We start from the raw sequence: 26,944 nt of genomic DNA on the forward strand, positions 1-26,944 counted from the left end.
ACAACTAAACATAAATGTATTTTAAAGTTTAGAATTAGACAGCCTTTGCACACAGGCTTACGCTGAAAACAACAAAACGGAACCTCAAGGTTGATCTAGGAAAATGTGTGCAAATGTATAGGTCCCCATTCCTATATTTTGCCTGGGGCCCCCAATTCACTAAATCCGCCCGTCTGAATGTATCCCGCTTCTTAACCCAACAGTTACAGGAAAGTTTGGAGAATAAAATTCAGAGATATTTTATTTAAGAGGGTTTTAGAATTGTAGAATACTGCGTTTTTAAATGTTTTCCTTTTGAACTCATTGGATTTCAAATTATTGGAATATACAAATGAAAAGTTTAAAATAATTCACTTCAACATCTAAGGCTATAACCATTCTAAATGTTGTAATTGGAATGAAATAAACAATGCTTATTGAAAGTACTTTTGTATTGGCTTTTGTCAGGTGGCACAGACACCCATTTAATATGCATCTTTTGAGTTAAAGGGTCTGTGATTAAACTTTCCAACAATCCAGAAGTCACTGTTTTATTGGAAATAAAGATCAAACTTTCTCCTACTGAAGGGATTTCAACTGTAGGAATAAGAAAATACACATGCAAAGGAAGCAGGTGGGCCATATATGATAAACTTTATCATACAACAGAAGGGAGAGACGAGTATCATTTATAAAGTATCATTCACAATAGATTTACAAATATAATAATAACTCATAGTTTAAGAAAAAAAGGAAAAATGATATTTACTAAATCAGACCAAAACAAGACTATTTAAATCTGTACAAGTGTCTTCATCGACACCCAACAATTCATTCATCGATCCTCCGATGAAGACGCCAACGTCCACAATGCATGTTTAAGGGTTCTCACACTGTATGTACAATGGTTCGTCAGGGTTTGGGAGAATATGAAATAAACGAAGCATTTGAATCGCATCAGTTCCAGCATTCTAATGCCCTTCAGAAGGCAGAATAAGACTGAGCTTGTGAGGAAGACAGTTTATTTCTTGCAGACGTTTCCTCATTTTCTTCACTTGATGTGCAACAGCTTCTCGGTGTCCACTTTTAAGCGTTTGCGTTTCGGTTGTACGACGTCATCGTCAGAGTCCTCCGAATCCTTATCGGCCTCCACTCGCATCTCCTTCTCCATGACTACTACTGTGGCCACTGTGATGAACTCAAGACACCCCAAACAGAACAAATCCATCCACTGAAATGACCTGAAGTAAACGTACACATTCTTTGGTAAAACAGAAGCCGAAAAATCTCTATAACATTCAGTGTGTAATAACTGCATATTTGATTCATGTATTGCCACTGCATTTAAAATGGCAGCGGTTGCAGATGTCAAATTAACGGCATGACTGAGATTTGCTGTCAATAACAAACTTCAACACACAACAACACTCAAAACTTTCATAATCAACTATATTGTAAAAATGATGTCAAAAACGCAACTTGGAAGGGTTATTATAGGCTAACTGAAACTAAATCCATTTTGGTTACAAAAACTACCAAAAATGACAATTACTCAAACGTTTAAATTAAAATGAAACGTAAAATATAAAAATGGATTCAAAAATATTAATAACTATATTAGTACTTCAATGATACAAAAAAAATAGCTTCCAAGATATATAAAACTGAAATGGAATCATTTGTGTACATGGGATGCGAGTTTGAACGCATCAGAGGCCTTTAGTTTTATTTTACAGTTTCACAGGCACTAAACATGAAATCAAAATGAGAGTTTTACTCCAGGTATGTTTGCTTTAAAGTTACCAATATTATGCTAGTGCAAAAAGCTGAGAAATTTCACTTATTCTTTAGAATGAGAATGTTCCTCATTACGACTAGCAAAACTCGCAATTTAAAGCATGTTGGCCGTTTAAAAAAAAAAATCAAGACCCACCCAAACTTCCATTATTAACAGGAAATACAAACTCATGGAGTTTGCTTCATGGGGTCTTGAATGAATGTCAGAAACAGTGAATGACTGCAAAACTGGCATTCATATCATGCATTTGATCGTCATTTTTATTGTTCAAACAATAATCAAATGTATCATACCAAAACACTGTGCAACATTACAATAAACATTCCTTTAATGGTGTGAGACACCACAAAGTGTGTTAGCCCTGTGACAAACACAAGCTCAACATCCAGCCGCTGATTAATGCTCAGCTTGACTGAAACCATTCTTTTAATAGTTAGTACTGGCGACCATAAGAAGCAGTGAACTCATGCAAATCCATCACATGTTCTCATGCTGTGTTGCTTTAGTGTATTTCATACTCTCCAAATACTCGTTTCTTACATGCACCCCCACACAGGTTAAGGACATGCCCCGAACTCACCTCATTATATTTGGCACAATTGCTAAAGACCAGGCGCACGTCGGACACAAACTCTTTAGGACTCTTGTAATGCAGAGGATGTTTTCGCTGCAGTTTCCGCTTTACCAGGGTCAAATCCATAGGATGCTTTATTATTTTATAGTAATTGGGTACCTGGAGAGAAATCAAGGCTTCAGCATTAAAACTATAATGTTGAACATGGGGATCTCTTCCAAACCATTTAGTTTGCCCTTCAACTCAACATTAGGTATTATATGTGCATCCCAAATGAAAAATAACTACTATTAATACTATTTAACAGTATTAAGGCCTTTCCACACTGAGCGCGATGTGAAAAAGCGAGGCGAATCGCTGACAAATGGTGCTTTCACACCGAGCACGAAACGATTGTTCGCCTTCTGCTAATTCACGCCTGCACGCTAGGTGGCGCCGACCAACAATGCATTTTTCCTCAGATATGTATCTCGTAAATGGATTTAACATCATCCGCTGCTCAATATACAGCATTAAATTAAGATAAACAAGGTTCTACACCAGAAACAAACTATCTATAATACTTACAAGAACAGGCTACATCCTAAAATATAATTAGAAGTAAAATTAGCATCAAGCTACACTTGAAATTTAAATTATTAATGTATTGGCTTACCCACTTTAAACCATCATCGAGTGCTTGTAATAACTTCCAGTTGTGATCTATAGTTGATTTTGATTAATAAGCAGACACATGCACTCTTTGTATGTGTAATAACGCTAAACTGCTAATATTTGTCATAAACATCCTTTATTGCTATAAAAATACCATGAGCTGCATACAAAACACATACAGAAAATATATTGTTTACATGGTTTTTGAAACAGTGCCACCACTCTTGCCTTTTTTGTGCAACAGCAGATGCTCCAGTCACATGATCCTTGCTCAAATCTTATTGGACGGCCCGTGTTTTCGCTTTGCAAAACTGAAAAGATTCGTCGGACTGGTGCGAAAAAAAAACATTCGCATTTTCGGGGCGCGAATGTTCGCGGTCTATGTGGAAGCCTCCATAGAAATGTATTGTTTTATTCCAGAGCGTCATCGCGTATGATATTCGTTTCGCTTTTTCGCGCTCAGTGTGGAAATGTCTTTAGCCAAAAGCAAAAGGCCCATAATGCATTGCAGCAAGCTCAGTTTTCTCTGCTCCAGTGTTGTTAGCTAACACTAAAACCATTAAAAATCATTCATTCATTAAAATGAAGCTAAAATAAAATGTTACATGAAACCCTAACCCTAACCCTAACCAAACTTTAAAAAACTTAAAAATTAGAAATGTAAGTTATAAAGAAATAAAACAAGTTGAAGTACTAAAATTAAGTAAAACAAATAAAAATCAAGTTAAATAAAAGCATAAAAAATAATGACAAAATCACATGATAAAGTTACTAAAACTATTACAAACCATTTTCGATAACTGAAGTTGAAATAAAACATAAATATTAGATGAAAAACAAAAACTTTAAAAAAAGTGTCAAAATTAGAAATGTTGCCTTGGCAAATAACTAAAAATAAGTTAAAGTGCTAAAATAACTAAATAAGAAATAAAAAGTTAAATAGAAAAAAAAAACTAAATGACAAAACCACATAAAATTACTAAAATTTAAATGAAAACTGAAAATATATTAGCCGATTCAACATATCAATAATATAATAGTATATAAATAATAATACAATTAACAACTGCTCAGCTCAGAAAGTAAATTATGATTAAAAAAACATTTCAAAAGTATAGACAGAAAATGAAAATTTCAATCTAGTTGTGTATACTTAAGAGTCCTGCCAAATATGTAGATTTTCTAGAGTATCGCTTGTCAGGAAAGACAATTTACTTGGCAGCCATCTTATTAGTGCCCTTCAGTCATGCAAGTACAGCTTATACATATATTATGATATGAATAAGGAAAGACTGAAAGCTGTTTGTCAATGTGACATTTAAATAACATTTCATATCAGGACATCACTTGTTCTGCCTTAGAAGGAAAATCCCCATGTTGTAGATAGCAGTACCGCTCACTAGGTTTTAGAACTGAAGTAGTGATGAAAGAGCAAAGTGAGGGGGTATACAAGACCAAATTCAATGAAATTACAAAATCATTGTTACTACCCATCACCCTGATGCATTATTGCATTCACTCAGTAATGTAATTACACAAGAATCATAATCCTGCTATGATAAATAACAGCAGGAAACGGCCCAGAGGCTCAATACATGTTTGAAAACAGATGACTGGAGTCACTACAGATGTTCATGTGAGCGATGTTGCGGTTTTCGAAGCTTTATTGCAGTAGTGTTAATGACCTAGCAGTGAGGCAGTAATTAAATATTACCGTTCGTACTGAGTAATGGTCCAATTACACATCTGAGCTTTGCCATTTAAGAACACTTTATGGGAAATGAGGATATTGTGGGCTTGATGGAAACTCACCGATATAGAAACAGGCTCTTGAAATTCTGTACTGAGCTCATGACAAAACACATGCAGCAGCAAGCGCTCACAACGCTAAAAATACAGGAAGAGGAGAGAAGAAGAAACATTAACAATTTGCAGTTGTGCAAAAACATGAATTATACTAATGAGGAACTCTGGTGGACAAACTTTGTAGACCATATCTGATTGCTGGGTCACTAAGGTTCACATTTCTAGCAAATATTTTAAAGCCAAACATCATTACTGTTTGTCAAAACAATATACTGTGCATAATTTATATTAAATTATAGAGTGTCTGGTATGAAGTATTGGGATAAATTAAATCACACAAAAGCAATCTTACTTTGCCAGTCTACCAATTAGGGCTAAAGTACTATGTGCTTCCCCATAGTTCACTCATTTTGTAAATATGATTGTGTTTGTTTCTCAGTGTGACTCACTCGCTGGTCCTCTGGACTCATTGCCGTCTCACTCTTGTCCTTCTTACTGGGTGGATCGTCATCACAGTTGTATTCCATCTCTGGATTTGTGAGACTTCTGCAGAAGGTGCACATCCAATCTCCACTGCAGCAGAATGAAGGTATAACATCATTTAACACACACAAATCACACAAAAAGGAATTAAAGCCTTAAAACATTCATGCATGTTTGTTTTTACCCTGAAGTCCATTTATTAATATTAGTCCAAGTTTCTAACCATAACTCATTTTCCAACCTCTCTCTGACCTAAAAGCTGTTACGCTACTGAACTTTTATGACCACAATATGTAAATGACCTCTCTGTTATGACTGGCTAAACAAATTGGTCAGTTATTTATCTCTCTGCTCATTTTGTTTGCCTGAGTTAAGTATTAGTGCATGGTCTAACAAGCTGTGCAAAAAAATTTTGAATAATTAACAACATAATAATTTAACATTGATATTATACCACCGTGCCCTTTTAGACCCAACAATTCCCGGTGGGCGCAGTGGTATAATATCAATGCATTCTCTATTCAATCTACTTGTTTTCTTTTTATTTATTATAAAAAATGCCTCTAACACTAGCGCTCTCTATTCTTTTACTATTCTTTCAACTTATTATGAAAAAACCTTGCTACGTGTATTGCATTAGACTATTAGAGTGACTGAGACTTGTCACAGCACTTACATATTATTGCTCTTTTGTTAGTTTTGATTGCTTCTATTGTCCTCATTTGTAAGTCACTTTGGATAAAAGTGTCTGCTAAATGACATGTAAATGAAAATATAAATGTAAGGCTATGCTAGCTTCATTGGCACTGTAAATGCTTGCTCAGTGCCCTTGGTTTCATTTAACCATATGTACCAACTTGATGGCTAAAGCCTGGTTCAGGCTACACGATTTTGCCATGATTTGCTTGACGTAGGGTGTCGTGGGGATTCGTAAACGACAATGGGCATCGGGACGCAAGATTCCATCATTTCAGCACGTGTAGTGTGTCATAGTGGACGACAACCGATTCCGGGTCTGCAATGCTTCACGACAGAAAGACTAGCATGTTTAATTTTTTTTCCGTCATCCACAACGAGTTCTGTCACATTGGTGACGTTGACCAATAGCAGCACAGAAGCTCTTTCATACACAGGTTTCAAACATGGCAAAACGAAAGAGAGATGATGGTGCTGCTAGGTGGAATTATGAGATGGAGGAAAGGTTCGTGGAGCTGTGGCAACAGTACTCCTGCCTGTATGATGTGTCATTGAGGGACTACCACGACAGAACGAAGAAAGAAAAATGCTGCCTAACTATAGCGGCAGCGCTTCAGCAATGTTTACACTCTTGTTTTCAGAAGTCAGTCGCTAGTTCCGCCTTCTCGATGACATCACGCGCGTCGTTAAAGACGGCACGCGATGATTGGTCGGGAAGCAACGTGTAGTCTGACATGTTTCTTGTCCACGACACGACAAGATTTTAGGAGTCAAAATCGTGTAATCTGACACTGACTATCGTGACCGACAAAAATATTGTGTAGTTTGAATCCGGCATAAGACAGATGACGTGTCATGAAATGCTATTGGTTGAATCTTAGAAAACTATGACAATTTGTCACTGGTGTTACAAATAAAAATAAAATAAAATTAGTAATTTATGAATAGAAATGCTATCGGTGGCATGAAATTTTTAAAATAAAATAAAAGAATATTCTATTGATGGCATCTTAAAAATCTAATAATAATAAAAATAAATTTTAAACAAATAAAAAAGGTAAACTGAATATATAAATGAATAAATAATAGAATAATTTAAGAAATAAAATTAATAAAATTCTACAGATGGCATCTTAATAAAAATAAAAATAAAATAAAAAATCCAATACTAGTCAGTTATGATTAGTAAACGATGTAAATAAATACAATCAGCTTTAATGGGAATTTCCTACATTTAGATAATGAATAGCAAATGATCTGCGGTTAACCAAAGTGACAGACAACTAGGATTAAGTGTCGTACTCAAGCACACATTGCTAATAGTTCACCGATTGCAACTTGTTGGGTTGAAGCCCATAACCTTTCAGTTACCAGCCCAGATGTACTACACAAAAACAGCATTAATGCTGAATTAAATGTGTTGCATCATCTGTATAAATAAAGCCACATTCTTTACCTGGGAGAAGATTTGAGTGTTGGGATATGGCAGGTCATGTGGAAGACTTTAGGACAGCGATCACAGCACAGCAGTTCTCCTCCATTCTGACACACGCCACACCAGTCCTCGTTCGGGTCGTCTTCCTTTCCTACAGTGGTCTGGCTGTTGGCGTTAGCGGTGCTCCCCTGCTGACTACCATTTGACGCTGTGGTCCCATTGGTTAGAGATGCGCTGGAGTTTGACTTCGTACAGGATGAGCGTGGATTGCTCTGTGGTTCAGATTTAACATTTTCACCAAGTGTTCTTAAAATGTCCTGGACTGAACCGGTGGACACGGAGCCAAGGATGGGAAGAGGGGGAGTTAGGCTTCCTTCTGGGCTGCTCATCTGGTTTGAGGAAGAAGAAGAGCAACAGAAATACATTGTATAACATGAAACAAACTGTATCTCTTAGAACCAAGAAGAAACAAATTAAACTTGTTATTCATAATCGAAAGAAACTGTAAGCTGAAGATAAATACCATGCAAGCACTCCGTCTGCCATCTTTACAGTGCTCTGTTTTGACGTTTGCTCCAGAATAGCTACATTCTTCCTCAACTCCCGGTTCCTGTTTGACCTTCACCTGGTCCACTGCCGTGTTCCCCATCCCAGGTCTACAAGCTGACCCACAACTGAACCCACACACATCAGCAAAGACAGAAGACACAAATAACAATTTTTCATTCAATGTCTCTTTTTTCAGATATACAGTTCCTAAGCTATAATTAACAACTGCTGATATTACTGCAAGTAATATTACTCAAAGAACAGAAACAAGATTTTTTTTTTTTTTTATGCAAATGCTGACCTGCCCCTGCTGCCCGTGCTTGACGTGCTGGATGGACGAGCTGGAGTGTGAGAATTAGATAAACCTAGAGAAGAAGAGATACAGAGAGAGTGTTAAAAGAATCAATTCTTTAGAAAATTAACAAGTTAGCAAATATTGCTATAGCTGAGGGGGGGAAAAAACAATCTAACCAGTCTAAGTTTTAATAATGCATATTTCTGTCAATTTCCAAGAGGTACAAAATTAATCAGAATTTTGTAAAATCGCTAAATTATCAACGTAATATATGCCGATGGTTATAGCTGACAAATTCTGGATGTTAATTAAGTGACATAAGAAACTGCATTTAACAAACTAGTATTCACTTTGAATCATATAAATCATTTACAAATGTATGATTTAATTTAAGGCTTTGTTAAAAAAAAAAAAAAAAAAAAAATTCACTAGGTAGAATGATATGAATAATATTTTAAATATTAAAAAAAAAAATTAAACAATGGCTGATTTAATTTGGAGAAGCTATAAAATATTGCACGTTATCACCCTATATTCACTTAGAATTTCCTTATTTGAAAGTAAAGTGCACAACAGTGTTAATATTATTTATATAACAGTATTAACGGTATTTATTCATATTTTAAATTTGCTTTTGCTTTCCGTTTTCATTTTACTTTTACAAATTTTGTTGCGCTTGTCTTATTTTTATTTTTATACATTTTTTTGCATCTTTTTTAGCAGTTTTAGTATTTTTAGTACTTCAACTTATTTCAGATAGCGGCTTAGGCAACATTTCTAACTTTTAATGTTTTTCATCCATTAATTGTTTTTTTATTTCAATTGCCAAAAATTGTTTTTTGATAGTTTTAGTTATCGTAACAATGGGGCACAGCAATGCATGTATATGCTAGCTGGAGTTGTTGGTGGAATTGGCACATAAGGCTGTGTGGTGAAGTAGCATATGGCATTAATAATGCTCGTGGGGCTAATGCAGCCTGAGCCCCAGGGTTGGTGCATATGGTTGGATGGGAGAATTTGCCATACGGAACCAGAGGCACTGAGCCAGGCAACTAGCATTGCCTTGGCCCCCCAGGTTGGTTGGATAGGAGTTTATGCCATATAGTACAGAGAGCAAGATAAGTATGGCATATATTAAGCATTTATAAAGATTATACATACCAAATTCTGATGTGCATGAATATTTCATGACATTATTTAAATGCATGCTAATTTACACAAACATTTGGAATCCAAACTATTCATGTTAAAAATTCACCCAGAAAGTACCTGACGATCCTGGGGAATGTGTAGAAGGTCCCGGTGAGGGATTGGTGGGGCCAACAGCAGGATATGAACTAGCAGAAATATATCGACTGAGAATGTTATCCAGTGTGCTCGAACCGGCATCTTCAAGCTGAAAATTACAAAAACAAAAAACACATGAGCTCTAAATCAATTCAGCTGTGTTTTATTTTACTTCGGTTAAGGAAGCATCTGTTATATAAAAAACAATAATAACAGATCCAAGCATAGGGATTGTCTTTGTCTTGTTGCCTTAGGTGCCTTAAACCTAATTATATTTAAAACCTTTATTGCATTTAGGCCCAACAGTTATTACATTTAAATGCTTTATTACATTTAAGCCCAAACGTTATTACATTTAGGTCCTTTATTAAATTTCCACCCGAGTATTAGATTTGAATCCTCATGATCGCACTTTGGTTTGAACTTACAACCTTTAGGTTACCAGGCCAGATCTATAACCACTAAATCATTCCACAACATCCAATCATCTGACAATCAGTCTAAGGAAATGCAATAGTACATTACCTGAATGGGAGGGATGTCCGGCAGGCAAGGCAGGTTTTCGGGGTTGGTGACTGATGGTATGAGCTCTATGGGGGCGACAACAGGACTAGTGGGGCCACGGTGAATGTAGGCATTGGCCATACTGGCACTGGTGGGACTGGTGGGGTTGGCAGCACTAATGTTGTGTAGCGACGCCACAGGGAAGGGCCCAGCATGCCCAGGATTAGAGTGCTATGAGTGGAAAAAAGGGAAAGGTGTTGGAAAATGGCAAAAATTATTTCATACAGCAGGTACATTTACTTTTTTCTGAATGTGGAATGTGTTGTTGTTTATATTAGTCCTGTGTAAAAGACAAGACAATTTACTAATTTTTCTCAAACAAAAATAAAGAAAACAACATCTGAAAACCCTAAGCCTCTATATTAAAGACACTGAATAGCCGCGTTTCCACTGTCGGGCCAAAACCGGGCGTGCTAGTGCGTGCCAGGGCCAGTCGCGTTTCCACTGTCACTTCCGGGGCTTGATCGTGCCTCGTCGGTGCTTCCTCGGGGTCAACAGCCAGGGTTTTTTGGCCCGACGAAAACCTTGGGCCAAAGCGGACCAGCTGGGGCTAGAGGAGTGGTCATGAACAAAGGCGGAGTTTCTCCGCGTCTGGAGAGCGTCAGCGCCGTAGATCATTTCATAAAGTTAACAGCTATAACACCAGCATTAAAGACTTTAAAAATAATTTTAGTTCAAAACTCACTTTCAGACAGCAGCGAGCGCTTGAAATAACTTGATCCGATGTGGATTATGATCACCATACAAGGCAGACATATTTATAAGCGATGCAAAAGACTATGCACACTAGCCATTAATGTTACCATAGTAAACATGGTAAATACGACCACTTGAAGAAATCAGATGTCAGCTTCTTATTTAGTAGCATATTTTAATCTGTCATAAGTCTCGTCTCGAGAGTTTAGCTCCACAGATGTCATAAAAATATAATAATGGTTTTTGTTCGGGAGCTTTTATAAAAATATAGAAATGTTAATTCTTTCTAAATGTGATGTATATATTGTGACTACAAATAAAAAGAAACAGACTCAACTGAATAAGTAGGTAGGCTATGTTCATACTGCTTTATTTCTGTGTGACTAATTTTCAATTCTGATAAATTAATTCATTATGATCAATGCATCACTTATTATTGTAAAACATCGATGCTTTTGGATTTAAATCTTTAACAAAGCATGCAGACAAACGGCTGCTTTTATCATGTTTGTTTTGTGATCGCGCTAGTTCCAGTGACTTATTTCTTATTAGTTTTCTGATAACTTCTCTGATATTTCTCTTTCATGTTGGTGAAATGATAGGGTTGCGTGACGTTGTTCCTGAGAGGCGTGTAAAGGGTGGGTTTTAGTGAAGCTTAGCGGAGCTTCTGGCCCAACGGTGGAAACGCAGCGTGATTTTAGCCTCGGTGCTACAGGTCCGAGGCTATTAGCCCCACCCGGCCAGTTTAAAGCACTGGCTCGCACTGGCCCGTCAGTGGAAAACGGCTAATGTCTTTATAAATATTATTAGAGTATGAATAAGAATGTTAAGCAGCGCTAAGAAATTGCTCACTACTTACTCAAATAATGACACAGTATGTGTTAAAACTGGCTGCTTAAAGTATTAAACAACATACATTTTTATTTACTGGTTTAATAAATAATCTGAAATGTTTATTTTATTAATTATATTAATAGGTATTTATTAGTAGGTATTTATATTAATACCTATTTATTTTAACAATACATTTTACATTAATTTAAACTAAAAATATTTCCGATTAAATAAAACTATTTAAAATATAGAAATATTAATAAGAATATATAAAAACACATTTTCATATATGAGATTAATATCAGCATCACTGTCCCATATAATTATTACATTATTGTTATATAGATTCTACATACAGGCAAACTGTCATTTAATATGCAGCAAATATTTAAAAGTTAACACTGTTCATATTTTAACACTATTCATATTTTTACGTTTCCAATCCTGGGCTTTATGTCATGTGACCTATAGGAGCCAAAGTCACATGCTTTGTTGGTGTCAATAACAGAAATGCTCACTCTCCTTAATCATAATAATTGCTTAATTAAAAAAATATATATATAGTAGTAAACCATAAATAAATTATTTGTTTCAGACATAATAAAATTAGGGTTGCAACGAGGCAGAAAATTTTCGGTAAATGTCAGAAACTTTTTTCCAAAAAACATTTTTTGTATATATATATATATATTTCTAAATCGATCAAAATCATCCAAGGAAAAGAGAGACATCTTAAAATGTTGTTTTTTATCATATGACCTGCTAGAGTCTCTGCACTGACCTGTCTCTGTAATTGAGACTGCATCATAGGATATGGTTGCCCGTTGAGTCGGGGCTGCACTGAAGGCATGCGGTTCTGCACTGATACCATGCGCATGTGATGAGGTGGATACATGTGGGAGGAGCCATTGACCCCACCCCTCTGGAGGGCCTGCATACTAATGAGCCTTGGTGGCTGAAAAGCGAGACAGAGCAAGAAATGACAACCGGGCCCTTAGAACAACAAATCATACAATCAGGAATAAACACGTCGGATGACTATAATTTCAAAATCAGAATAAACTAAATATAATTTTGCTGACATCCATTCTGAACAAATCGAAAAGTTATTTCAAAATTAAAACTCCCTTTTAGGAAGAAAGAGATATAACACTAAAAGAATGTAGTGTTTAACAATGTTCATCTGACAAATATGAAGCTTAACCAGAAAGACCTTAATGGTCATCAACTTTCACCGAAAAACAGAGCTGGTCAACCAGGTTTTCCAGCTTTACAAGCTTTCCTAGTTAAACAGCACATCTATACTGGTCCAGAATAAACCAGACGTGTGGAAAAGTAAGAAAGATCTAATCTCTAACTTACCGGTTGCTGTATACTGGTTATCTGTGGTGGACCTCCTTGTCTGGGATGCTGGGACATCTGTGAGACGATGCGCATCTGCTGCTGCTGTTGTTGGTGCTGCTGCTGCTGCTGTTGTTGGTGCTGCTGCTGCTGCTGCTGCTGTTGGTGCTGGTGCTTCTGAGCGATTGCAGCCTGCTGCATGTGCTGCAACCTCAGCTGGGCCAGGTTGATCTGTCCTGAGTGCTTACCTGGGTGATTGTGACTGGGAGAGATCTGCTGATTGACCATCATTTGGGGAGGAGGAGCAGTATGTGGCACTTTTTCAATAACCAGATTGCCTGGACAAAAAAAGGAGAGAATGCACCTGAAAGCATATAAATGCCTGTTCACACCAAGTCTGAATTCACACCATGCTCTGAAAAAGTAAAAAAATTAAATAAAATAATGTATTATGATAGTTCGGGGGGGAAAAAAGTTTAATTTTATAATATCAAATAAAACAAAAATGATGCAGTATGATATTCCTATACTATTAATAATAAATGTTTATTAAAACAAATTGTAAATAAAAATACAATAATATGATATTTCACACCTAAATGTTTAATTTTAATATATATATATAAACAAAACGCAATACACTAAAATCGGCCGCAGTAATTTAAAAAACTTAATTTTTTTTTTAAAAACTGTAAAATTATATATTTCAGACACAATGTTACATTTTTAAATGTATTCATGAAAATGTAAACTTGGTGTAAAAGGGCTTTTGCTCTGTGTGTGCTATAAAAACAGGTTTCAGCTGCAAGTTTAGTTAGTGTTGAGTCAGTACCAAGGTTAACCACATTCTTGGCCCAGAAGGTGGGGTCGCAGAAGAAGCGGACTGCTCCATTACTTTGAGGTACTGGGTCCACACGGGCCTTCATAATGAAATGCAGCTGGTATGTGATCTACAGTGTTGACAAAATCCCAAAAAAAAGCAAATGAGGAAAGACACAAAGTACAGAAGAGTCTACAATAGCAATGCTGTTTGTCATTTAAGTAACTGATGTCAGCAAGGTCCAGATCCTGATTAAACAACATCCTTTAAAATGAAGGAAGTAGTTATGTTTGAAATAGTGTAAGTGGCATCTCCAAAGACAGTACTGTTATTGATGGAAGGTGTAGTGCCAATACAAATGACATATTTGCAAAAACAGAACCTAAAAGAAAAGTAAATAGGTGTTTTTGTAAAAGAAATAAGGCTGACCAGTCTCTTGCTGTAGAGCAGGGCTGTGCTGCTTCCATTGCTGATGGCCCAGTTGGTGAAGTTGAGCACATGGATGATCTGCTGGGCCAGGCAGCTGATGTCCCTCTGTTGGCTGAGCAGCTTCACACTCCTCTCTTTGGTCACACTCTTTACACGGTGATTGAGGGAATGATAAGGGAAGAGAAGAATATTATGAATGACTGAAATTAAACAAATTCTGGGCCTCAAAATGATGAACTTTCTAATGCCAAACTAGGAACCATTAACATCAGATGCAGAGAGGCAGGATAATTGTGATCCAGAACAAATTGTGAAATTGTGTTTCCAGAACAACAAAAACTAGACTTGTGGTTTGTGCACAACAAAACACTAAGATAACACTTAACTTAAACACTAGATAAAAAAAACTAAATCACCAGTGTTATTTTAGTATTATTTTTTATTAAAGTATTTAGAATTGGCTTTTATTTATATATTATGTTTTCATTTTCATTTTAGTTTAAGTTTTAGCAATTCTGTTATGCACTTTGGTCATTTTATTAGATTTTGTTTTAATTCATTCCTTTTAGCTTTAATTTGTTTTTAATTTCAGTTTTTGCTTTGGTAATTGTATAACTTATTTTCAGTTAGTCCCAAAGCACGTTTTCACATTTTTTATACACCTTCTTTTTTTTTTAATTTGTCATATAATATTTATATTGTTACAGCTTAATTTTGTTTAATGAAAATCATTTTTAAAAGTTTTACTTTCCAACAAGATCACTGGTTTACACTGAAAAGTACAATGTGGTAATGTGACACACATTCAGATGTCACACATTCCATGTATGTCACACGGCACACTTTATACTCCATCCATCCAAAACAAAATCTAAAAATTGAGAATTGAGAATTTTATTCATTGTAACACCACCTCAGGCCATCAAAGCAGTAAAGTAGTCCGTTATGAGATGAGAACAGTGAAGACTCACTGAAAATGTAACATCAAACACTGTGACATCTGCAGGGCTTGATTCATCACAGACTGGTGTGAATTGGAGTAAAAGGTGTTGAAGGGGTCTAATAAGCAGCACTTCCCTTTTCAGCCATCCGCTTGCTGTATTTTCACATTTGGCCTCTCTCAAACCATCTATCTTCAGTGTCCAAACTCTTCCTTGAACATGACATTCTTGTCCTTCAGATGTCGATACATTATTGTATCGTGCCCAGAGGGGTTCATACTTCTGTCTTGCCTCATCCATTTCTAAACTCAAGTAATTTTGTTCATACCCTAACAGTTTTGCTCCAATTCACACCATCAGTTAAAGATTCCTCCACAACAGTTTGCAAGATCTATAGCATGTGATAAGATTCACACAAGGTGGTTGCGGGAAAAACACAATGACTTTGTTTGCACTAGGTATTAACATGCATCCTAGGTGATCCAATCACAAATGGTCAGCTGAGATAAAACACTGTTTACATCTAGAATTACCATGTAGCTCCAATGTATCACCTGCGACCACTCAGGATCAGATTTCATCTCTTAATACATGCATCATTTACTGCACCATGTGTGTTACCGCATGTTAAATATGCATTAACCACAAACATGACATCCTGAAAGCTTGTTATTTTTAGTGTTATTTTTTTACATTTGCATCACATGATCTACATTTATTAATTTAGCAGACGCCTTCATCTAAATTGAATTATCTGTGCCTCTGCATAAACGGCTTTTCAATTTTTCTCTTTTAAATACACAGTTTTCTTTAAAGTTGTAATGGCTCCCCAGTTTAAATCCCTTGTTTTGTTGTAAAGGTTGATTGACTGGTCTGTAAGCGGTCTTTGTCGTTTGATCCAGTTTACACATACATATATATATATACAGGTGCATCTCAATAGATTAGAATGTCGTGGAAAAGTTCATTTATTTCAGTAATTCAACTCAAATTGCGAAACTCGTGTATTAAATAAATTCAATGCACACAGATTGAAGTAGTTTAAGTCTTTGGTTCTTTTAATTGAGATGATTTTTCTCGACATACTCTTTTATTTAGATGCATATGTATATATATATATATATATATATATATATATATATATATATATATATATAGATAGATAGATAGATAGATAGATATAGGGCTGGGCGATAATTCGATAACAATAATTATCGCAATATAATTTTCCTCGATAAACCGATATGAAGAGTTCGATAAATGTTCGATATAATGTTTATGCGCCAAAAGCGGAACGAAACAGCGCGACTCATTTGAATAGTGCCACACGGACCGTTTATCTGCTCGGATCAAAGTTCAAACTGCCGCGAGCTCACTAGAGCAGATGCGTTTACTCGGTCATGTGAGCACTAAATAGCGCTGTGAGATCCAGTGTGAAGTGTGAATAGAGCGATGAACACAAATGACTCTGTGATTTAAACTAGTTTAAAGCCAAACAGGAAAAACACTGTGTGCAACGAGACAGTCAGAAGGCTTTTCAATCTACACGTCGCTATCATTTACCATGGATTTACTGTAGTAACACTCACTGTTTGACTGTATGGTATGCCACATGCACTGTAATATATTATATATTAAATATAAATTTTTCAAATGAAAATAGCAACATGATCGTTTTATAAAGTATGCGTTCATATGTGTTGAGGGCTAGATTTTCGCTGGAGGAAACAGCTGTGTTGTGATGAGAGGTGAACGCAGCGAAAATTTTACAGTAACGTTAGATGGGGAACTGATTGCTCCCTCGTGACCTTTTGTAAATTGTATGTATGACAAAGAACTGCACAGATACAGATATTATAACAATCTATCGATAAACACCGTTTCTGTTTGAGTCCGCTCGCGCTGCGCCACCGCGGTCTGCGGATTGAACCAGGTGAGAACCAGGACAAATATTTCAATCGATCGCTCAGGCATTTAAGTGGCACCGAAATGAGGCACCAAAATCTGCGTTCTGATTCGGTTCTAGTACATACCGGTTACATAGGTACTGGTGCCATATTGGCACCGGGTTTCGGTACCCAACCCTACACACACATGTTAATCCCTCTATCAATAAGTGCATTTCCATTACAGATTTGCTAATAAATTATAAAATGTCAATGTCAAATATTGCGAAATGACAGCGTTTCCATTAACCGATGTTATGCGACTAAAACATTATTTTTTTCCTCTTGACAACCGATGTTTTTATATATCGCAGCAACCACACTAGCCATTATTTTTAATCGAAGGAGACGTAGATGTGTATCTTTAGCAAAGCAGCGTGGAGAGCTGCTTCTGGGGCGCTTCTGAAACGTGTCACAACATGGCTGTATAAACACAAGCACTTAGAGTGGCCGCGATCAGCTCCGGCGGCTGTGTCGGAGCCGTAATGCGCTGCAGATGTGTGCTGTGTAAATAAGGGGTTATTCAAGTATTAATAGCAAGGAAAGATCCTTATACTTGTGAGTGGCCATGTATGAGGTGTTTCTTGGAGGTTATAGTACATTGAAGAATGATCATGTGAATTTTACGTACACAAGTAAGCTGTAAACGCAGAAAAAACTGTTTCCATTGGAGTTTTGCAAAATATTCCTTTTTTGAATTGGTTGAAAAACCACCTCATACGAGTTTCAATTGGACGCATTTTCAATTTGCAATTTCATTGTGCGCAATTTAAAAGGTAATGGATACGCAGCTAATGATGCTTTGTTTGTTATGTCTTAGCTGTCCGTGAAATCTTCTTTTAACTGGAATGTCAGACTTGTTGCCTTTGGAAATCAAGCATTTTTTGATGCCTGTGTTCTTACCTCCAACTGCTGCAGTAGAGATTTGCCTTTCTTGTTGATTTCATTGATGAGAGTAAAGACTGCTATTTTTATCTCATGTTCAACCTTCTTATGCGTCTCAGAAACTTCTTTAAATCTAAAGGGGAAAAAGGGAACAAAATACATCAATTTTTTTCCATTATTTACTCATAAAAAGTGCATAAAACACAATCATTCAATCATGTCCAGGCACTTTTCTTTAATAGAAAAAGCAAGATCTATAAAATTTCATCAGATAAAACTGATGGTAAATATGCAACAGAAGTCCTACCTGTTTTGCACCTGAGATACAGAAAACTCCACAAAGTTTCTTTTGTCTTGCAACTTAGTCATGAAGGCCTCAATGATGCCCTTCTGGTTTTGAAAGGCTTCTTCTAGAAACTGGTACCTACAAAAAAGAGGTGGTGGAGGTGAAGATTATCTTATATAGTGCGTGTATTCAGACTTTTCTGGAGCTATAAACTGTTGTCTGCAAGACTGAAATTATTTTTTATTTCTGGATGATCTATTCCTTTAATACCATGCTTTTGTTCTAGGTCGCTCTTCATTTAATTTTCTTGCTCAAAAACGCTTTCATACAGTGCCAGATGATTTAATACAGATGAAGATTATCATTATGAAGATGATGATGGTGTGTGGTTACTGTAAACACTGTGGTCCAGCTGACCTGTGTTCTTTGTGTTCAAGTAGCTGGCAGTCTCTGCAGGTTAGAGTGTCACATGTCTCGCAGAAGAGCTTGAGGGCCTCTTGTTTGTGTACCGGACAGAAGACAGGTCTCTGGCCTGACGTCCCAACCGATTCTGCAACACAGAACCACCTAAGTCAAATTCATCTTTTCCTGCTTATTTCATCCACCTACCCTCTATTCTCCCAGTCTATGACTGCCATATGTTCTCATATGCCCCTTGCCAAACGCAATCAAAATGAGGGAAACTAAGTGGGTTAGCTTTAATGAAAACAGTACAGGCTGAGCAAGCGACTCACTCAAAACTCTGCCTGTTTCCATAGCAACTGTACTACGATTCAGTCTGCTAAATGTGCAAAACAGATACTCCATAGCGTTGCTGAAAAATCCAAACAACAACAAGACCACTAGACCCAAGCTGAATGTTTTAGCGTAATGAAAACCATCATATCGCAATTGAACATGCAAATTAATTAGCTCATAGCACATACCAGAAGATACTTCCTCTTTTTTGCGTATTTTATGGTCTTTAGTGAATTTGACCCGCTGATGTGCTTCAATGCAGGTTTTACAGAGCCACTCCCCACATTCAACGCAGAATCCAATGGCACTGGCATTATCTTCACAGCTGGTGCAAACCTGTTACAGAGCAAATAAATGATGACATCTCTTAAAATAATGACCAGAGGACTGATTTATTGACTTAAAACTCAAAAATTGATGAACAATAGCATGTAAGCTAATAAAGCAAAGTTTAATCCACGGGTGTGAATACCAATTGATTCATTGGTTTTCAATTCGTTTTAAAAGCAATTTTAGTTAAATTTCAACAAAATTACTTTCTAAAATACATTTATGGTATATTTGCTTTAATTGCAATTTTAAATAAATTTGACTAACGCAATTTTTTTTTATTTAAAAGCCATTTCAGGACTAATGTCAAGATGTTTTAACAGATGCCGTAGTTACACTCTACTAAAATCAATATCACAGGGCTGGTACTGACCTGTGTAGAGTTCTCCACTGATGTGCTTGTGGCCTCTGAAGTGTCCTTGACAAAGTAATTGTCCACTATGTCAATCTGTTTGTACTCCTGATGACACACCGTGCAACGCATGACGTTCACTGCACAAAAACATGAAAAAGGAACAAAGAAAAACAACAAAGTTAGAAAAGTCTGGAAACAAACAGAAGAGTGCTTCAACCTTGTATACTATATAGGAGAGTCATGCAACTATTTTTAAACAGTCCTCATTTTAATCCCTAGACAAAAACTGATATTACAGGAAAACAAAGTAAAAAAAAAAAAAAGATGAAAATTAAATTAAATTAACAATGGCTTTATATATTTAAATAGTGGGTTGTCTGAATGACTAGTTGACTTTTCAATGTTCAGGAGGTCCTGGTTTCATGTTCACCTGACCCCAGGTCAGATACGTTTATTTAAGACACATTCTGGCATTTGTAAACAACTAAACAGAGAGCAACAGAATGAAACTACTTGGACTAGTAGAGTAGCTGACCATCAAGACACATCTCTAATTGCTACGGAAAAGCTTTTACAACTAGAAAAAAAAATCGTGACGAAAGTATTTAACAACAACAAGAAAGAAAGAAAAAAAAAAAGATCTGCAGTGGTGATCAGGAATGTGATTAGACTGACCAATCAACAAATAAACTGGTGACTTCGTTCTGGCACGGTGTATGAACTTTTTTTTAACAACCTAAAAGATACAAATTCATAGGCTTCAAGAGGTTTTTCTCTAATGAATACACACGCACTCATAAACCTTCCTATAGGGAACGTTGAATTTTTTACTGAGAGTGCATAAGACATACACAGTAAATTAGTAATGCAGACTTCTTATGCATATAAGATATAAGACTATATTGATTTATCAATAATTCATAAGATTTTATTACCCATTATTGCCATCCGCTGCAATAACTAAGAATCAGCTCTTTGTGTGCGTCTTGCAGCAGCATTTCACCACAAATAATGATCTATTCATAAAACTAATTTAATTTTATCCTAATTTAATTTGAAAACATAGTGAGTGATTGGACACGCCCCTCCCCCATCCATCACATGCAACGCCCCCACCTCTTTTCCCTGACAGCCCATCAATCCCCCCACAAAGCTACAGCTAGAGCCAGTCCAAACCGGTTTGAGCCAGTTTGCGCTGGCTCATACTGCTTTCAGCCAGTTTGCCCTAAGCACCCAGCTGCAAAACCCCACTGATGATTGACTGGTGAGAGCAGCTGGAGACACACTGCACTGAAACACTGAGTTACTCTGTACTGATATTAACTGGAGGCAGTGATGCATTGCCTGAGGCACATCTATTCATATGCAGAGCCCTGGAATGCAATCAAATTGCCTTATTATTCAAAGCTAAGGGTTATGCACCACTCTCTTTAATACTATGATACACTTAAATTATATTTGAGATCAAAATGGGTGATTGTTAGATTTTAAATTTTTAAGTTTATAACACAACTGATTTGTTAAGATTCAATCTAGCAACATTCACAACATTCATATGATAGTACTAACATACTAGAGCACATTATGGAAATTTTGGCTAGTTGTGAGCTGTTAAATTTCATAAACGTGGTATATTGACAAAAATGGGTTGCTGGTGTTTACATTTTTTAGAAGGATTTATTTGCTCTGGACACCAAGGAAAAACTCCATGAAGTGTCTGAAAGCAAAGCAAACAGAGCAGACGGCTACAGTCAAGCTGAGAATAACAGTGTAGTTGGGCAACATGCTTAAGTACAACAAAGTGCTTGTTGAGATTCTACATGCAGCAAAGTGTGTGTCACGCAGTTTTCTCAGTCAGTTACTGTGATGAGTCACGCTGGTAAACTCTGAGTTACCTCCTCCTGAACTTTAATTAAACGTCTACGACAAGACCAAAACAAACCTGGCAAGAGAACGAACCCTTCAATTGCTGATCCAAAAAAATGACGAGTAAACTACCAAATAATGTAGCTCAAGTTTAGGGCATCATTTATACACACAAAAAAAAATTTTGAAAAAGAAAAAAATACTACAGAATGATGACTGTTCTGAAATTCTTAAGCTTCAGAAAATGTTGATCATCCACATTAGACCATCAAATTAAATATTATGAGTTGATATTTTATTTTTCATTTTGCATCCTTATCAACATTTCAGAAATGAACGGTTTAAAACCATGACTTCCTTCAATAAAAAAAATCTAATGTATACAATTAAAAAGCGATGGTAACAGGGTTGCAAAAAAACATGATTGGAGAATAATTCTAAATAACTCTCTATTCTATCTACTTCTTTTCTTTTTATTTAAGAAACAAAATAAAACTTGACCTACTAACACTAGCATTCTCTATGCTTTTTATCATATCTCCTTGTTTTCTTTTTAATTACTGTAATAATAACTTGACCCTCTAACACTAGCTCTTTCTATCTACTTTTTATTTATTAGAAAAATATAAAAAATAAATGTAAATTACATTATCACAAAATGAATTACATACAAATATTTGTTTGATCATTTTCCATACAATAACTTTGTTAACAGGACTGAAAGACTGAGCTTGATGAATTTTTAACAATTTGAATAAAATAAAAAAAGAGCAAAAAAGCCTTGATTATTTACTTGTTTTTGCCTATTAAAATTAGTTAATTAATAGATACAATGGATTGAATATAAATTAAACCGAGTATGTCCCAAATCTGACATTAGTTATGTTTCCATCCAAAGATTCGAATTTAACTTGTGCAAAATTGGAATATCGCATAAAACAATTGCGAATAAAGTACACTCTAAAAAAGAATTCAGTGGATCTGTTGCCACTACTTAATTTAATGCATTAGTGCAAGTTAAAAATTCAAATGTATTGATTTAATTAAACATTTTAAGTTTTAAAAAATTTTAATGAGTTGTCCTGATATCTTAATGTTGATAATGACATCAACGTAATACTGTGTGTAACTTCAACTTAAATATCTGTGTTAGTTTGTTTAAAACATTATTTAAGTTGTACTAACTTAATGTAATTAGCTCCATAACTTCATTTTTTCAAGTTCACGTTTCAGGTTCCCAGCATGCTTTGTATGTGACTGAATAATGAGCGGTAATGTAGAAATAAACTCATATTTTATGCATTTCTATTCAAGATCAGAACAGGAGAAGATTCATTAATGTTCAGTTATATTAGTATTTAAAAGTGTTTCTGTTATGTTGGTGGTTTTTATGAGATTACCATTGTGCTGAAGAGTAGAGCGTTTGCTTAGGTTGAGAACAGACTCACTGGACATTGTCTGACATGCTGTTTCAATCAGAAGGCATTTGGTTGAAAATGCTAAAAGATTGGTTTCCTGGCAGCATTAAGTGTCGTTTCATCAAAAAATAATATTTTAGTAGTTTTTGTAACCAGTGTCCATGATTGAATCAAATTTAAAACAATGTGAAAAAACAACTTAGAACAACTTAATTTTTTATGAGTATTCAACTTAGAAAATTGTGTTAAAACTAGCAATTATTAAGTATATATAGCACAATATAGTGTATTAGTTGAAATTAATTTCAGAAGAAGTTGCCTTAACTCAAAAAAATTGATGCAAACTGTTGCGTAAATTTTTTTTGTGGTGTCCAAACAATATTTTTTAGAGTGTACTGTTTCCATCCAGTGAGTCAAAGAGAACAATCGTCACTTCCTGATAAATTGGCACTACGTATCACCAAGAAAAGTAGGAGAAGCCACTTAATATAATAATTTTCATATGATAAATTACTTGCGCCTCAGAGCAAGCAGATGAAACTAGAGATGCACCGATCGATCGGCCAGGGATCGGAATCTGCCGATTTTCCTCATGATCGGCCCGGATCGGTGATCGGCCGGTCAGTCTCACTTCTTTCCGATTCTGAGCCGATCCGTTTTGTTACCAGCGGCACAGACAATAACGTCAGCCGCGCATTCTCGCTCTCTTCTCTCTGACGACGCCTTCTCTCTCACACACGTCTCATTCACTTCGGTTAAATAGTGCTTGTATTGCGCATTCTTTTAGTCATTCCCGCAGGTTTCGCGCTAATACCAAACGCGCGCGCGCCATCACTGATCTATATTAGTGGAGTGCACAATCCACACTCAGTCTCGAACAGCTTGTGAGCCACAAATACCAAAATGAGTGGCTAACTGCGCTAAAACAGTCAAATACATCAAAAGTATGTCAAAATGCCCGTCTTGGCGAGTATCCAGTTAAACAGTCAGTTTTGGAACGTTAAATAGTTGAGAAAGAGAACGCATGTTGTGTAACAGTATATTGGGTCCGTGGATAAATTCATTCAAGATGATAAAGACCACTAAATTGGGAATCTTAAGTAAGATAATAGTTTAGGCTATGTCTAATCAATCGCGCTACAAAAAAACCCCCAAAAACATGGGATTCATGTCTGTAATGCATTAAAACTTTAATGTGACACCCAGTGTATCCTATTCAATTAAAGCAAACAAACCTAAAAATACAAAAATATAATTTTTGTACAAATTTGTTTCATACACTCAATTTTAATACTTCCGTTCAGTAGAATGAACTTTTCAATCTGATGCACTGACAAAATATTCTGCATTGTAATGAGCACTGATCTGATATGATCATATTGATCCGACCGCATTCAGTAATAACAGTGAAAAGACTGCTTAGTGAAGTGAAGAGGTTTAAAAATAAATTAAAGTCTTTGGGCTTATAAATATACATCAGTGATCCCATATATGGGTGAATAAACACACAAAAAATGAAAATTGCTTTACATGCAGCGGCTAATACGGAGTTCATCTATTATTAACAACAGTGCACGGCGCTAACTTATTACAAGAAACGCAAGCATAATGAATCATACACTGCACTCAGGAGTCAACAGCAAAGCAAGTGCTTGACCAAAAAGTCAGGCTGATCATTTCATACCTCAGCTGCACCAATAATGACACAATACAGTGATAACGCTCCAACAAGCCACGCTAAAACTAAGCCATGCATCACAAATCGACCACCACAGCATTGCTTCTAGTCTCATTTACAAAGCAAAAAACGCAGCATTTGTGGATGACACAGTGTGTGCATTGTCAAAGAAAACCATTGTGCATGAATGACAACATGAGTTAAGGTCACAGGCCATGACCCCTGCATTATCACATCCTCAGTTACCTTGTGTGTTAACCACATTAGGTGGCTCCTATGGCACAAACATACTGACAGCACCAAATCTGATCATCAGTACACAGACAACGACGTGCCAAAACATCAGGGCCATATGTCTCATAAACTAGACCAGCAACTGTCTGAGATTGTCCATTGAGAAAAGATCAAATCTGATTGCTGCATAAAAAAACCCTATCACTCAGATTGACACCCGTCACATCATTTGACTGACCGTGCACGAGGCTGCAACATCATTGCATCCAATTTAAATCAAACTAATCAACTTTAGACAAGGCTGACTATTTTGAAAGGTTAGTTAATCGGACAATCTATCATTAGTATGTAATGGTTGGTTAGTGCAGGGGTTTTCAAACTGCTTGCTGGTGTCAAGTCAATTGAATCTGTATACTGCTTTAAACAATGCACAGCGTTTCAAAGCAAGTTTTAAAGAAAATCATGACATTAACATTTATAACATGCCTTATAGTCACATTTAGCAGATTAGAGCTGGGCGATTATTATAGTTTAGATTGTGTGATGATATAAACAATCAAGCAGTTTAGATTTGCATTGTAGCATATATAGCTTTATGTGTGTACTGCATATATGTGAATAAAGTTGGATATACAAATATTAACGGCAAAAACAATCACATCCAAGATTTCCAAGAGTATATATATTGCTTTATGCAAGCATATATAATTATTGCAACAATATAAATAGTGACAAAGAGTCCATCAGTAGTACATTGCAAGAATGTAAAAAATACAAGGTTTAACCAACAAAGGCCTAATAGATAAATAAATAATGCAAAAAAATTAATTAATTAATAGCTATCTAAGGGTATAGTACTATGGTGAGTATGGGGAAAATAAATTACTTAATAGCAACTAAAAATGTTCCAAATAATATTTTACCACTATTTGCATTAAATAGTATAAATAGCAGAAAATCCTGCTATTTTTACAAAGTGTAAATAACACATCGCTAAGAAAATGCTGCTATTTTCACTTACTGTAAATAGCATCTGTCGCTTTTTGCACTTAGTGTAAACAGAATCCATTGCAAATAGCATCTATTGCTGTAAATATGCTATTTTCACTTACTGTAAACAGCATCTATCGCTATTTACACTTAGTGCAAATAGCCGCTGCCCTTTTCCATAGTATAAATTAGGTCTTTATGCGTAAAAACATATGGCTGCCTTTCAAATTTTAGGATAGGGGTCCTTTGCGCATATTTGGGAGTCGGAGGTATCTAAAAGATTGAAAACAACTGGGTTACAACATCCATAGCCACGCAGAGAATAGTCGGGGGCAGAACTAGAACAGGGGACGGAATAGTTGGGGACAGAATTGGCGAAGCTAACTTCCCTTTTCCTAACTTACCAATACGAGTGTCCTGTCCATGGGGCCCTTGCACCGGGACGGTGATCTTTCGCTCCGGCTGCGGGATGCACTTGAGGCAGAAGGAGTGCAGGCAGGGCAGGAGTTTGGGCTCACAGTCGCGGTTCTGGAGACTCTGTTTACACACAGCGCACGTATCCAGTAGGTTTATCGGGGCGGCAGGGGTTGAAGAGGAGGAGGTCGAGGATGCTGGTGGTGGAGGCGACATCTCGTTAATGAGAGCGGGTGATGCGCCAGCAGCGGTGCTGTCCGCTGAGGAGGAGGAGGAGGACGGCGGCGGCGGTGGCTCGGTGCTCTCGGTATTTGGGGTCCCGTCTGTAGCTCCGCCGCCGCTGCTGGATGTCGTCAGCGCTTGGGGAACGGTCTCTTGAGACTTGAGCTCGTCTGCTCCTTCCTTCGGCTCCGAGTCGATTAAAATCACCGCGTCTGGGTCCTTTGAGCCGCCGTCTCCGTTATCTTCTGTTCCCGAAGTCCCTACCTCCATATTTGCGGAGCTCTCCGCACAATCTTGGCCTTTGTTGTCCGCCATCTTTGCTCCTCTTTGAACCGCGTGACGTTCGACGCGCTCAGAAAACCCGAGGGGCGTGACGTCACGCAGTCGCGCTCATGTTCGTC

General features: G+C 36.5%; 1 protein-coding gene across 1 annotated transcript; it reads right to left on the bottom strand.

The window, feature by feature from the left end:
* Nucleotides 1-516: 516 nt before the first annotated feature.
* trim33 (tripartite motif containing 33) lies at nucleotides 517-26,918 on the bottom strand. Its single transcript, XM_016290507.1, has 19 exons — nucleotides 26,312-26,918; nucleotides 19,740-19,858; nucleotides 19,225-19,372; nucleotides 18,716-18,848; nucleotides 18,320-18,436; nucleotides 18,031-18,145; nucleotides 14,241-14,387; nucleotides 13,824-13,941; nucleotides 13,013-13,329; nucleotides 12,432-12,605; nucleotides 10,082-10,291; nucleotides 9,539-9,665; nucleotides 8,276-8,339; nucleotides 7,949-8,099; nucleotides 7,447-7,814; nucleotides 5,261-5,384; nucleotides 4,818-4,892; nucleotides 2,287-2,510; nucleotides 517-1,220 (listed from the first exon to the last, which is right to left on the bottom strand). The coding sequence occupies exons 1-19, from the start codon at nucleotides 26,856-26,858 to the stop codon at nucleotides 1,031-1,033; spliced, it is 3,468 nt and encodes a 1,155-aa protein (XP_016145993.1). The 5' UTR covers nucleotides 26,859-26,918; the 3' UTR covers nucleotides 517-1,030.
* Between the last annotated feature and the right edge of the window lie 26 nt (nucleotides 26,919-26,944).

Source organism: Sinocyclocheilus grahami, unplaced genomic scaffold (genome assembly GCF_001515645.1).
Source record: "Sinocyclocheilus grahami isolate Dianchi unplaced genomic scaffold, SAMN03320097.WGS_v1.1 scaffold259.1, whole genome shotgun sequence".
NCBI lineage: Eukaryota > Metazoa > Chordata > Actinopteri > Cypriniformes > Cyprinidae > Sinocyclocheilus > Sinocyclocheilus grahami.

What these genes read in the sequence shown, in the direction of transcription:
- trim33 (XM_016290507.1), bottom strand. Translation starts at nt 26,858, where the DNA reads ATGGCGGACAACAAAGGCCAAGATTGTGCGGAGAGCTCCGCAAATATG. An exon ending in TAACCAGTATACAGCAACCG is followed by an intron (nt 12,606 to 13,012) that starts GTAAGTTAGAGA and finishes CTCGCTTTTCAG; the next exon opens with CCACCAAGGCTCATTAGTAT. An exon ending in ACATTCCCCAGGATCGTCAG is followed by an intron (nt 8,340 to 9,538) that starts GTACTTTCTGGG and finishes CTTCTTCTCTAG; the next exon opens with GTTTATCTAATTCTCACACT.